Below are 14,222 nucleotides of genomic sequence, written 5' to 3'. Positions count from 1 at the left end.
TTGAAGTCAATGAACAAGTAATGCGTAGGGATGCTGTTGCTCTCGGCGTTTCTGGAGAATCTCCAACACAGTCCAGCCTGTCGCTCTTATTGTACACTGCGTGCATTACACCCAGTTCCCACTCGTCGAGTAGTTCTTCCTGATTGTTTCACCTGCTCATTGCTACTGTTCGTCTCTTTTATTTAGCATTACAACTGTCCACCGAACGCTTGTGGCACGACGACGACGACGAACCTTGCAGATCGTAGCTAGTGGTGGACTTGCTTACGTCAATTACAATTCTAGCCGTTTAAGTGATGCTTACGAGAGAAACAAATGTTTAGATAGCAACATCTTTATGGACCTCATGCAAAACAACAAACTGTATAGCTCAATATCATGTTTATCAGGTCATTAACTTCTCCACAACGCAACGTGTCATCATGAGCTGAGTACGCTGTTAATTTTTTACAATTCTACGCCAAGCTGATCCCTCAAAGTCCCGCACCAATAAATAAATTTATCCACCTCGACCTACAGACCTACAAAAATTATCATCCTTCACCCTGAAGATACCGAAACGAACCGGCACCGGCGTCGCTAGGCGTGTGCATTTGGCAGGGCAGCAATACTATTTATCGAACTGTTTGGATCAAATAAGCAGACATGTACATCACACAAACGGTCATAAAACGTGATTCAAGGCTACTAACAGCTTTACTTCGACTTTACCGGATTTAGAGAAAACACCAAGCACGAGGTTAGATCGCCCCGGTGCTAATCTTGTCTGACCGTCATGATTGCTTTCGTCGGAATAAGATAATGTGCCCGAAGCTCATCGTCAGCGTGTGCGGTTGTTTGTTGGGGTATTTTTTTTTTCGTTTCGTTTCGTTTTTCGTTTATCGCAAGCATCAGCTTTAAGAAGTTAGCTCTAGAATCAGATAAGCAACGTGCATACCACATTACACCTTAGCAGCTTGCAGTGATACTTATTCAGACACACAGCAGCCCGGCACAGTAGCACAGTTTAGGCTGTCACTGGTCAGTTATTCTAGAGTTCTGCACAGACACACATTTCAAGTGAAGTGATTTAAACCATTGAATTAAATACTATTTGAGACTACTTGGAGTGATTTAAACGTATCGATTATGGAATGTACAACATGTAAGATTATCAAAATGATCGCTAGCTAGTTATCCAGTTGGTTTATTTCTGTGTTTAGTGGTGTGCGAAGTTATCAAGTGATCAAAACGTCCTGCACTATAAGGAAGAAAAAATATTTTAAAAATTAAATTATAATTTTTGATTGTAAAAGCAATTTTTAAATTCACGTCCTTCTACGTTAAAATCGGCATGCGCATCATTGGTAGTGCAACGAATGGTTTAGCATTTTTATTGGATCCTTTTACTGCTTCCAAGATTGCACCAAACCTTCCAAGATGCGATGAATACTTAAGGAAAGCTTTCATCAGTCTTATCTCGTGACTCGTGCCTGCTACTGAATTACTCTATCATTCCTTCCATTTTATCTCGCATCCACGTTGAGTTGCGATCTTCACATTGCTACAACAGTGAAGAGCACACTCGTGCCGGGTAATCTACTGTCAATTATAGCTATTTGCAACTTCATGGATTCTCGATATCGCTCATTGCGTGTTATGTCAAACAATCGGGCGCCCAGCGTCACGTAAGTTGTCTAATTGTTTCATTCATTTAATCTATTACGCCATGAGGGGGTGTTGGTGGGGTCATTTCCGGGGAGGATCCAGAGGGGGGGGGGGGGGGGGTTCCGCCTATCAATCTAAGAAAACACGATGACTACAAACAAAACAGTGTTGATTGCATATCAGGATATCAAACGTCCGTTATCTTTGCATTAGCATCATTCGCAATATAATCTTCAAACATTGCAGCGTCTTAATGCGGCGCTACTGTTTAATAGCTCTGGGCCAAGCAATGGTGTCCAGAAGCGTAATCCAATTTTCTAATCCAGCAAAAACAATACCAATTCTTGCCCAGTTCGTAATAGTCGACCGTGGAAAGTGTTTACACTATTCCTGGCGGAGTTCTTCGGTACCGGGATGCTGCTTTTCGGTGGCTGCATGGCTGGTCTGGACGGGTTCGACAACATCACAACCAACATTAGCCGCGGGATCACCTTTGGCATGGTCGTTATGATGGCATTCATTACCTTCAGCGCTACTTCGGGAGCGATTATTAATCCTGCCGTGTCGCTGGCGGCCTACATCTACGGTACGCTATCATTCCCGGTAAGTATGTCTAACCTTTGCCCTAACTTCCACTTTCACCCGAATGACCGCGCTAAATAATTTCTTACTCGTCGCCGAAACACCCTCACAGCTGATGTTACTTTACATTGTGGCTCAGTTCGCCGGAGCACTATGCGGCTATGGACTGTTACGGGCGGTCACGCCATGGCAGTACTATCTTCAAGCATTGGAGCTCGGTGATGGACATTGTGTTACGGTGCCACACACAAGCCTTTCCGCTGGCATGGCGCTTGCTGTGGAAATCTTGCTCACGGGCATATTGGTGTGGACCAATTGTGGCGTCTGGGATCCGCGCAATAAAAAGGATAGTGACTCCGTCCCGATCAAGTTTGCCTTCCTGATTGCGGGTCTTTCGATCGCTGGCGGGCCCATTACCGGAGCCAGTATGAACCCAGCGCGAACCCTCGCACCAGCAGTCTGGAATCATTCCTATGACGGTCTTTGGGTATGTTTGTCTATCAAACCTTTTGAACTACGTATTGTCAACGTTTTCTTTTTTTGCTCATTTTGCAGATTTATTTTGCCGGCCCCACTATCGGTTCCATTCTGATGGCTTCCATGTATCGGTACATCTTTTGGGAAGAGTGTAAAGGCACCGCAAACTCTGCATGCAACTGTGCGGATAGTCTAGCACAGCAGCAGTTTCGTTCGGCTAAAGCTATGCCTTGATGTTAATTACAAACGAACAATAATGTAACCATCCGCCTAGTACCTTATCGTCGCCGTCAGCCATCATAAAACAAGCCTCCCACAAAAGGGTGCGGATCGTGCGACTCACTAACCCGCAAGCATCCAAAACGGACACGGTGTACTGTAGGATAGGTAAATTAGCCTTCGGAAATTACCTCCGTTTGTCAGCGTATTCGTTGATTGACCTTGTTATCGGCAAAGATAAGCGTCAATCATTGAGTCGACGCAGTCACCACGATGCGCTACCAGCCCAGTTAGTACGTTACGTTCGTCCGGAACGGTTATAGTCGACCTGTTGAGTGCATTAACATTCCACTCACCACCTATCGATCGATGCGCAAGTGGCCACAGTGTACCGCATCAGTAGTCAAGTAGCATAATCCCAAAACACACAGCACGCATTCCAAACAACAGTGTGAAGCATTTTTTTAATGTGTTCAATTAGAATCAAATTGTCCCGCAATCGAACACAGACCGTAGTGAGTAGCGGTGGTAGATATGACGCACAACGGATTATCAAAACAGCATCGACAACAGATTGCTAGCAATGGTGAAGGAACCACCAATGGAAGCCACACATCGGAGGATGCTGTTCAAAGTGGATTGAACCGTCGTCAGACTTCATGGCATGCAAAAAGTGAGTTGTGATGAACAGCACACAAATCATTCAATTATCGTTCGTTACGCCCATATGTTGAATTTATTAGTTTGTTAATATGATAGTGCTATAATCGGTACAAACTAGTTTGACAGTTTGAGATTAAGTTCACGATTCAGAATGTGTAGTTTCATCAAAGTTAGAAGGTTGTACGTTGAGACAAAAATTTCAAGTAGACTTCGAACTTGTGCGCAATTTTCTGCCAGACGGATGTGCATACCAAAGCCTCATACTCCTCTCAATCCGTGATAACAATATCTCTTAAGATAGCTTAAATAGCAGCTTTTTAATACATGCCTATTAATGATTGGTGAAAAATGACGATAATGATGACGACGACAATTAGTGTCTCATTGATGATTTTGTTCAAAAAGGATAAGAGAAGCAGCTACCTTTTGTCATGTGCTACACGACAAGTTCAACATAAAATAGATAAATAAAATAGTTATAAATCATCAAAAAGGTTTTTTTGTTTTGTTTTTGCAAAGCAGACTATAGATTATTAGCATTATCTTCTCTGTTGGTCGTTGCGCAGCATATTGTTTTGATGAATCAGCTGTAAACTGATAAACTGTTGCTCAATATCTAATCTACCATTATTTCTTCTCCTGCTCAAAGTTCAATTAAAGAAAATTCTTTAAAGGAATTAGTGAAGCTGAATTCTGCGCCTTGGCCACGGTTATGCCGGATGCTATAGCTAAACAAACAGTAAAGTTTATCATCACTTGCGAGACAAAGCACACCAAATGATTGTCTGAGCATCAGCAGATCCTCACGCTATAAAATGACACTTAAAACATTATTGCACTTCATGCTTCATTTCAATGCAATCGACATCAAAAGGTTAGCAAGCCGTCTGTCACATGTGCCTAATATTCTACTTTATATCTTTACACTTCTTAATATCTAAGAGACATAAATTTTACAACAATTGACGCATGGGTTGGCTTGAAAATTGTGTGTTCAGTTGTAATATTTAATTATAATTTATAAGCATTTTAACGAATAAACCAAAGAAGGTATTTCTGTCCAATACACGTAAATAATGATTCAGAAAAAAATAAATTCTTGTGATTCAACATCAAAATCTCTATCAACAAACCAACCAACTAACCAACGTAATCGATATTTTTCAAACATTTTTGTTTATTTGAATTCGTTATCGTACACGCCGTTGTCAAGTAGACAAACGACGACGGGTTGTCGTATTGACTAATTCTTGTTTAAAATAAAAATTCCACATCGGTCCTTGTAATGATGACAAAGTTGTTCACTATCAAAATGCGTTTGACCGATCATTGCACCGCATACGATACTAAACTGTCGGTATTCATACATAATGCATAGTTACAGCATTTTTGTCTCATATGTTTTACCCCAGCCACTCAATTTCTATTTATCTTTCAGTAACAAACACATCGTCCTTTGTCGTCCTTACCAAGTTCCTGGGAGAATTTTTCGGTACGGCCACTCTCATGTTTCTCGGATGCATGGGGTGTCTGGATGGTTTCGACAACGTTACTAGCAACTTCAGCCGAGGCATCATATTTGGCTTTACGGTTATGGTGGTGATCCTCACGTTTGGCGTGGTCTCTGGAGCGCACATCAACCCGGTAGTTTCCATAGCTGCCTATATCTATGGTGATCTTTCATGCTTGGTATGTTGGAGTATCATAAAAATCGCACCTTTGCTTAGCGCTTTGGCTCTCTCCGTTTCAGATGGTCCTAGTTTACTTTGTGGCTCAGTTTACCGGTGCTTTATGCGGTTACGGACTGCTGAAGGGTGTTGCTCCTCAGGCCTATTTCGATCAAGCATTAGTTAACGGTCATGGAAGCTGTGTCACGGCTCCACATGCCAGTCTTACAACAGGTGCCGCTTTGGCAATTGAGTTCATCGTTACGGGTATTCTCATATGGGCATGCTGTGGAGTTTGGGACCCGCGTAACGCCAAACATCAGGATTCTGGTCCAGTAAAGTTTGCACTGTTAGTAGCGGCTATCTCGGTTGCTGCAGGTCCGGCCACCGGCGCCAGTATGAACCCTGCCCGAACACTAGCGCCATGCGTTTGGAACAATAGTTATCACAAAATATGGGTAAGAAGATACACATCCACATGCATAACCACATTCCATATTGCAAACATATTTATGATTGGCTCTTTCATAGATTTACTTTGTGGGCCCACCCTTGGCCGGTATCATAATGCCAATAATATACAAGTACGTATTTCGAGGAGAGGTAAATAGTGATGACGAACTGGTTAACCAACCGCCTCCTCGAGAGCAGGTGTGCGTTTGTGTTGTACACAATAAAGAATCACAATTTGAAAAGGTCTGAACGTTAAGCTAAATTTAATAAAAACGGTTTTTTTGTAAAAAAAAAAGAAAAATGTGTTGAAATAGTCAAAACATATTCATAAAACATTGCAATGAATTGATTAATTTAAAACATACCAATGGCTGGCTCAATGTGAGACAGACCACGTGCGAGACATTACTTTAGCTGCGATATGATGTACCTTTATCACTACACTTTTGGTGATCCATAACCAATTTCGTGACAAAGAAAAATCGCACTAATCATTTTTTTATAATCCATATTCCTAATCTTCGAAAAACGATGACAAATACCCTGCACTTTGCTTTAATAACAATTGAACTTTGTCCGCACTTTACCGCTAGAGACGAAAAGATTTTTAAACAAATATCCTCCAATAGTTGCTAGTATCATAATTTTCCATCATAGCATTTTATGTTCATTTAAAAAAAATCATTCAAACATTTCACAACCAAAACATTTATCCACAAATTTAAAAAAAAATGGACCGCAATAGCTCGACACACACTGCGGTGAGATCAAACTGCCAGAAATTCGAGTAAGTGAGAAAAAACTGCTCGAACGCGTATAGCTGGGCACAATGGTATCAGCTCATCGCTCACCATGGTCCGTTATTCAGCACTTATGTACCGTTATTGTTTCTCGATAAATAACAGTGTTAACGACACGGACAGATTTGTTTGTTCCATCCGAAAGTTTTTAGATAGAAGCTTTCTTTAACCTAAATAAAACGTTAAATAATCAAAACAGCCTGCCACAAGGTACTATTTCAACCATAATCCTGTTTAATTTCTAGAAACATGAACAGGTTGTTAGTTGAACTTCATGTTAAGCTAATAATTGAATATCTGTAAAACTATATTTCACTATAGTACAGAAAACTATAGTCCAAAACTAAAATCTAATTATTTAATTTTGTTTCATTGTTATTAAACACCAAAATGATTTTTGAATATCTCATTCAAAAGACTGTAGTACTTCCAAAATGTCGTTTTCACATTATCCGTAGTTTGTAAAATACTTTTAGAAGTGTTGTATCAACATTGAAATATGAAGCAGTTGATTGGTTCTTATCATAGAGTATAAAGAGTATAGAATATTATTTTCTCTTGATTTTTCTACTTTTTAAATATTATAAATGGGTAAATATTAAATGTGCAAGTAACGAATATAAAATACTCTATTTTTTTACGACACTGGTTTTCAAAACCGTCTCTAGAAATTAACGTAAAATTTAGTGAATGAGTTTTGAATGATGGATAAATAAAAAAGTATCTTGTTTTAGCTTAAATATGTATAAAACTGGTTTGCCAAGAGCAGCAATAAGAAAACCATTCCTATAATCCTATACTTCGACTTTAGTCAAATTATTTGTTTATTATAAGATGCTTTAAAGGCCCAATGCCATGATTATTTAGTCCTTTTTCAAACGTATTACGACGCGTATTAAAATTCAACACTATTCTTCTTTTGAGCATAAATTTGTGTACATTGAACCCTTTCCAAAGCTGTTTGATTGATCCTGTTATCATAATTTTTTAAGCCTTAACGAACAATAAATGTACCGCCAAATGTAACCACGCAAACCTTTGAAACGGTATTTTTAATAACAGCATAGCAGCAAGACTTGCAATCGCCTGGCTATTAGTATAGCGAACTAAAACCATAAGATTCTTTAGTTAAATATAGTTGTAAATTTGAAACTATTTTTAGGATTGTTTTGTTGATGTACACTTCCCACCGATGCTAATTCCAAACGGTTAGCGCATAACGACCGCGAACCATGCTGAACGTAACTGATTTGAATACAAAGTTCGTATTGATTATGTTTCCTTGGTTTTTTGTTGTTGTTAAGTTACCTCGGGACGGTTTCTTTTTTTTCAATCATCATTCTTTCACAACTAGGCGTCGGTACGAAAAAGACAGGCACCTTATCCAATGGGCCGCTTGACCACCTTCTTCGTACGCATATTTCCTTTCACTATTACTGAGGGTCAATCACAATGGATTATCCCGTTAATGAAACGATACCTTAACTGATAGCTTAGTATATGTAATATGTACAGTAGTAAATAATGTCTTTTGTTTGTAAATAAATACTTCAATACTTAGTACATAAAATTAATTACATACACCCACTTAAACTTCTGCCATGCCCTGCTTCCACCAATTGAAGATGAAACATAATCCGAACCAAACCGTATATCCATTAACCAATCGGTTTCTAAAGGAAACAATAATATACATGAACAGTGCCGCGTATTGGCCGGAGTTCATCAAGCTAGACATTCTAAAAATATTCCAGCATCGCGTCTGACTCGGACACGGACTGACTTACACACATCTCACGCACGTAGTTCTCCGCGAGGTCGCCCATATATGTCAGCGGCAGTGCGCTAGTCTTGCAGCATCCCAGCTACACTCCTTTTGTCGCGAGCGAAAGGAGCAAACCACAAACGTCTCCACTCCACCAATACTCACGCGGTCCGGTAGCAATAGTAGTAGTAGTACTCCAAACCGCCTATAGATTAAGAAAGCATGGCGTTAACGCAACCGTCCGCGACATCCACGGCAGCCAAAGGTGTCAATACTACTTATCAGCAGCAACGGTCCCCACGGCGCAGCGGGTTTTCAGTGGCATCGTGCGACGACGGCTATCAGTTTGCTCGTAGCATCGAACTCGCTAGCACTCCCAGCAGCAAGTCGTCGGCGCATCGACGAATCCTCGTTGCATCACAGCTCATTTCCGAACAGCAGCAGCAGCTTCTGCGTGAACAGTGTCTTCTGTATCTGCCACGAGTGGCGTTTCCTTTTGCTCCTTTTACGGTGAGTTTTCGAAATTTCGCTCCGGTGGAAACTCGTCTACGGACGCTTAAAAATCCCCAGTGTGTGTCATAAGAGTGTTGCTTTTATTTGCGATCAAGTGAAGAATAAGGTCAATTTTTAAAATTTTAAATTAGTAAATTCTGTCATGAAACAGATAGGAAACACAAAAGCCAGAAGTTTGAATTGACCATCAAAGTTATCCCCACTAATAACAGCATCGAGCTGCTACCAAACCCCCCCTTTGGCAATGACTTTGATTTTAAATGTCGACGAAACGTTACCGGTGAAAGCATTTACACAATTACAATTCGATCGGTTTCATCGGGCAGGGCACATCGGGTGATTCTTTCCCTTCTTCAACCAGTGTACCAGTTATTTACATTTTCACATCGCCACACACACAATGTTTGCTCACCGATGACCCCCGGGGGTAAAAAGGCGACGCGCGATAGCGAACCAACGCCAACCAGCCAGCTCGAGAACGTCCGCGGTCGTTAGAGATTGGTGTATTTAAAAAAAATACAGCCACACGAAAGAAGAACACATAATAAGCACCAACACCCGCGGTTCAGCGTGGCGGCTGTCGGTTGTGGTGTCAAGTGAAATTAAAAAACACCGTATATAACCGATAATCGCGGTCTCATCACGGAAAACAAAAAATCCCGTTCGTTTGTTGGTGACAAAACCGGCAAGCTAGAGTCACTTCATTTTGTCGCAATACACGCATGGAACCGCAAAAATGCATATACGAACACGGAAGTATTTTATAAACACAATAAAACTATGATGCTATGCAACAAGAGATAATGCAGTTTGGTGTACAACACCCTCCAACCGAAGAGCAAATAACCCCCAGAGCACATAACAGCAACAAACAAATTTCAATGTCTGTCCTTAGTCGATTGATAGCTTCATGAGGGTGTGGATGGATTTGGCGGGAAGTAAAATGTTTTGTAAAATGTACGCAAACACGGCGGTTAAGCGCGTGCTGTATGCAAATCCTTCAGTCGATGGAGAAATATGACGACAATGTTGATGGCGAACATCTCTTAGAAATCTACAAACAAAACACTGCTCCCTGATGATATATTGAGTTTTATAAACATTTCAGATTATCAATTCGATTTTTTTTATATTCCTCTACAAAAATCTAGTTCTCGTTCCTACAGAACCTACAGAAGTTACGGTATTAAATTCCGTTCCGTTCCTATCGCAATGTTTCCATGGGGCATCAACATTCCTACACCGCTGCAATTTCTTATGCAGGATGCATTAAACAACTTTTGATATATGGTCATGGTTTCTGCCGATGCATCTGGCAGATCGTACAGTTACCATGCTCCATGCTAATAACTAAGATTGCAAACCACCTTGCTCACTACAATGTCACCGGAGAGCATCGCAACTAGACATTCTCGAAATCAAGTTTTTACTCATTTGAATTGATTATTAATGACGGGTGGGTTCAGTCCTAAATATAAAACTGATAACTTGCACAACATCCGAGTCCGCGTCAGGCCACTCCGGTCAGTCTGTGCCGATTCCGCATACCTAGAATAATGCTGTTACTCAACTAACGCGAGATAATGATGTTCATCTTTCGCTCGAATCTAACCCTCCGGGGTCGCGTCACGCATCAAACCGGTGAACCGCTTTCCGCTGATAACCCTTCTTCATGCCACAAAATATCAAACGCGCGTCATCATTTTCAGTGCTTTTCACCAAACCTTTTTTTTCACTTTCGTCCGTCATGTTACGTCATCTTGGGAGCCTTCAAAAATTAACGACGAGCCCTTCTTAACCGTTACGGAATAAAACTGTTCAAAGGTTATAGCAAAGATTGTTCTTGTTCAATGTTACCTTCTTCTGATAAGAAACTGATAACAAAAACCGATCGGATTTTTTTTACGTCCGAGAGAAACATTTCGATAAGACATCTACAAGTGCAGTAGGTTGCTTCAAACTACAGCTTCAAAAAAAAAGTAGCTCAACGAAGCATTTGTTTCTTAACAACGATCCATCTAGACACATTTTCATCACAACTTGACCAGCTTCAACCGGGTAGATAAAGAATCAGACAAATATTTAAAGCAACCCTCCCAGTTTAAACGGGGAGGAAATTTCTCATTCGCAATGAAGCAGCAGAGAACCACGAGGCACCTACTATATACCTAACTCATCCATTTACAACAAGCTGATACACCTCAACTGTAACAACATACTGCTGGCTGATATAAAACTACCTCACTATACCATGTGATTCTTGATTCTCGTCATGTTTAACTAGCGGTTATCTAAACAAACATCGCCACTTGACTGCGCTGACTGACTTCTGGTTACAACAAGCGGGCCAATGCTACGTGATTCCGAGGACAAGTATTTTTGAAGGATACTCTCATAATTATTTTCTCACTTCTATTTAAAATTTACTTGCCGTCAAGCGTATCTGACAGTTAATGAAACTTTTCGTCGTCAGTTAATTTTTGCTACGGTTACAAAAAAAAACAGTAAACAACAGTTGCGGTAGAAACTCTACTTGCTTTACCAGATACGACTACTGCAAAGATCTTTTACTGCTCACCCATAAACCAGTGCACGGCGGTACAAAAACAGCAGCTTCAACTGCTATCAATGGCCATTATATCTGCTACTTAACACTGATAAGACGGATGACAACTCTGAGCACTGTACTGATTATTGGCGCCATATAAAACAATATCGCACTTGAGTATCGTGCTATGGATTAGTATGTAACAAAGATCAGTTAATCGAGGATGCGTCTTTGAATGTTTACGATACTTTTACTGCAGTCAATAGACACGCATTCAACATGACGTATTTCTTTGCAACTTTAATCTGAATCTGTTGTAGTTGTATTTGAAGCTAAAATCTTACTTTTTTACACCTCTATCTCTCTCTACTTACAGAACAGCACAATGAAAAAATCCACGATCGATAACATTTCGGTATTTCTGGCCGAATTGATCGGCACCGGTTTGCTGGTGATGTTAGGTTGTATGGGATGTGTTTCCGGTTTAGGCCATACCCCTTCGCACTTTGAATTGTGCATCAACTTTGGTCTAATAGTGATGATCATCGTGCAAGTGTTCGGATGCGTTTCCGGAGCTCACCTTAATCCAGCCGTGACTGCAGCCGCCTGGGTCTACGAGTTAGTTTCCACCAAGGTACGAAGGATAGCGCAATGTGGGGTCAACGAAACGATTCCCTAAAATGAACATTTTAACATTATGTTTTTTTCTCTCTCTCTCTCTTTTGAACCGCGAAGATGGCCCTGGCATACGTTGCAGCACAATGTCTAGGAGGCTTCATGGGTTACGGCATCCTGAAGCTGCTAACACCGGTAGCCGTGTTCAGTGATGCCTTGGAAAAGGGAGCGGGATTCTGCGTGACACAACCGAATAGTGCCATCACAAGCATGCAGGCAGTTGGCATTGAATTTGTTGCAACGATGGTATTGATCTTGGTGTGCTGTGGTGTATGGGACCCGCGCAATGCCAAACATCATGATTCGGTGGCCCTGAAGTTTGGTTTCACTGTCGGAGCTCTTGCCGTCGCGGCGGTATGTACAATTTTATCACATCCTCAAGCCAGAAGTATCAGCAATCTTTACACAACATGCATCACTACAAATTCTAGGGCCCTTACACGGGTGCGAGTATGAATCCGGCACGTTCATTGGGTCCAGTCCTATGGAACGGAGTGTACAACGCCCATTGGATATACTGGGTTGGTCCGCTAGGAGCTGCGTTTTTGACTGCCTTCGCCTACAAAGCTGTATTCCGGCGGGAAGCACCGGTTGAACAACTCAACCATGAGCTAGCAGCACTGAACACCGACAAATCCAATGCTTAAACACGTCAATCTTTCGATTTGAGCAAAATCGCCAAAAATCGCCGTTTCTTGCATATAACGACGGTACCGTGTGTTATATGATTACTCAGTTTCCAAGCACTCTTTTCGAGGAGTAGCAGCAATCACTTACTTTGGTTGCATTGCATTGGTACTTAGTGTGTATCGTGCAAACAATGTCTTGACGATTAACCCTATATAATTGTAAGATATGTTGATAAAATAAACAATTAGCCAAAACAAGCCATTACAACCATCGTTAAGGTACTTCCATGCATGTTTGGAACATGGACGATAAATGGCTAAATACTCTATGCTTTCAACACTATCAAATTGTGTCGTTTTGTTCAATGTTTCCTATCTCCTATGGCATCTCTTTTCAGTGTGAATGATTATAGCCTTAATATCTGAAAAACGTTATTGTGTAGTATCCGAAATGGATAATAATTCACTGTTATCTGCATTTTTCTACTCCTATTGTCCTGTTTATCTTAAGGTAATCAATTCACAAATACATACGATTTGAAAGATGCCTATCGTTAAAACTACGGTTAAAACTCCCGGTCCAAATTTCGGTTGTTCCTGCGGATCACTTAAGTAGGTTTCGTTGTACCATTCTGATTAAAACATTATAATTCTTTTAGTAAAATTATTTAAACCTTCTAAACAAATTTCCCAGTCCAACAGCATAGCAGATATCAACACTACAAATTATATTCACTATACGCGGTAAACGAAACATTAAAAATCGCACAAAGTTTAAACCATTTTGTTTACACATGCTCTCAAGTAAAATATACCATCTACCAAAACAACAATGATGCGCTAGTGTTGTTCTTTTCTTTGTCATTTGTTTTCTTTATTAACAGCTTTTTTTCTGAAAAAAGCTATTTACCTGCACATTTTCTTAACCATAACAGCGTCACTGTGCACTTATCATACATACTAGTTTTCTGTGAGGTTCTCTATATTCTTTACTGCAACTTCTATCTATAGTACAAGACAGGGATCTCTACCTACGCGTATGCACTTTCAAAATATTTTTGTACCCTATGCTACACACAAAAAAATGGGAAAGCAGAAAAATTATTAATGCTGACGATGTGTAGGGGTGCCTATGGTTTAATGAATAACGTAACAAATAAACAGAGCCTAATGGTCACTCTATCAGTCTAAAGTTATGTTGACATTCATTCCTTTTTCAGCATTTTTGCCCCGGCAATTAGGACCTGGTGTGCACTCTAACAATTGTCAGGGTACACTGTTACATCGTTGGAGTCGTTTCCAGCAATGTTTCCAAAATAAATCTGAATCACCCGGAGGAGGAGCGCATTGTCAAACTTATGGTTCATTTTTTCATAAAACGTAGCACAATGCTTCTAAAGAACCGTTGTAACATCGAGCTTTAACCATCTTTACACTAATTCGCCTGTCAACCATTTTTCAGGCATCGCAAACGGCTACCACTCGTACAAATAATTTTATTATTAAACTGATTTCATTTCCTCACACCAAGCGTAAGCATTCATTCACTTAATGATATTTCTTCCATTTTCTCTTTACTTCTTC

At 40.5% G+C, this 14,222-nt stretch overlaps 4 protein-coding genes across 4 annotated transcripts in view; 3 read left to right on the top strand and 1 right to left on the bottom strand.

Annotated features, from left to right (window-relative positions):
- LOC126558181 (uncharacterized) overlaps positions 1–14,222 on the top strand; it is a 407,024-nt gene that overhangs the window by 242,334 nt on the left and 150,468 nt on the right. The window lies entirely within an intron of this gene.
- Positions 1,762–14,222, bottom strand: part of LOC126559576 (COP9 signalosome complex subunit 9) — a 194,968-nt gene continuing 182,507 nt past the window's right edge. The window contains exon 4 of the mRNA XM_050215747.1: positions 1,762–1,773. The gene's annotated coding sequence lies outside the window, so the exon portion shown is untranslated. The remainder of the gene's footprint in view (positions 1,774–14,222) is intronic.
- Positions 1,795–2,940, top strand: LOC126567319 (aquaporin AQPAn.G-like). The gene is made up of 4 exons (XM_050223547.1): positions 1,795–1,840; positions 2,000–2,250; positions 2,342–2,716; positions 2,785–2,940. The coding sequence occupies exons 1-4, from the start codon at positions 1,795–1,797 to the stop codon at positions 2,938–2,940; spliced, it is 828 nt and encodes a 275-aa protein (XP_050079504.1).
- LOC126567318 (uncharacterized) lies at positions 5,064–12,657 on the top strand. Its single transcript, XM_050223546.1, has 7 exons — positions 5,064–5,277; positions 5,339–5,713; positions 5,787–5,916; positions 8,533–8,783; positions 11,711–11,968; positions 12,070–12,363; positions 12,441–12,657. The coding sequence occupies exons 1-7, from the start codon at positions 5,095–5,097 to the stop codon at positions 12,654–12,656; spliced, it is 1,707 nt and encodes a 568-aa protein (XP_050079503.1). The 5' UTR covers positions 5,064–5,094; the 3' UTR covers position 12,657.

The sequence above is a fragment of the Anopheles maculipalpis genome, chromosome 2RL, assembly GCF_943734695.1.
Source record: "Anopheles maculipalpis chromosome 2RL, idAnoMacuDA_375_x, whole genome shotgun sequence".
In the NCBI taxonomy this organism is placed as follows: domain Eukaryota; kingdom Metazoa; phylum Arthropoda; class Insecta; order Diptera; family Culicidae; genus Anopheles; species Anopheles maculipalpis.
The sequence above is the reverse complement of the archived record's forward strand: the minus strand, read 5'-3'. Positions and strand labels throughout refer to the sequence as shown.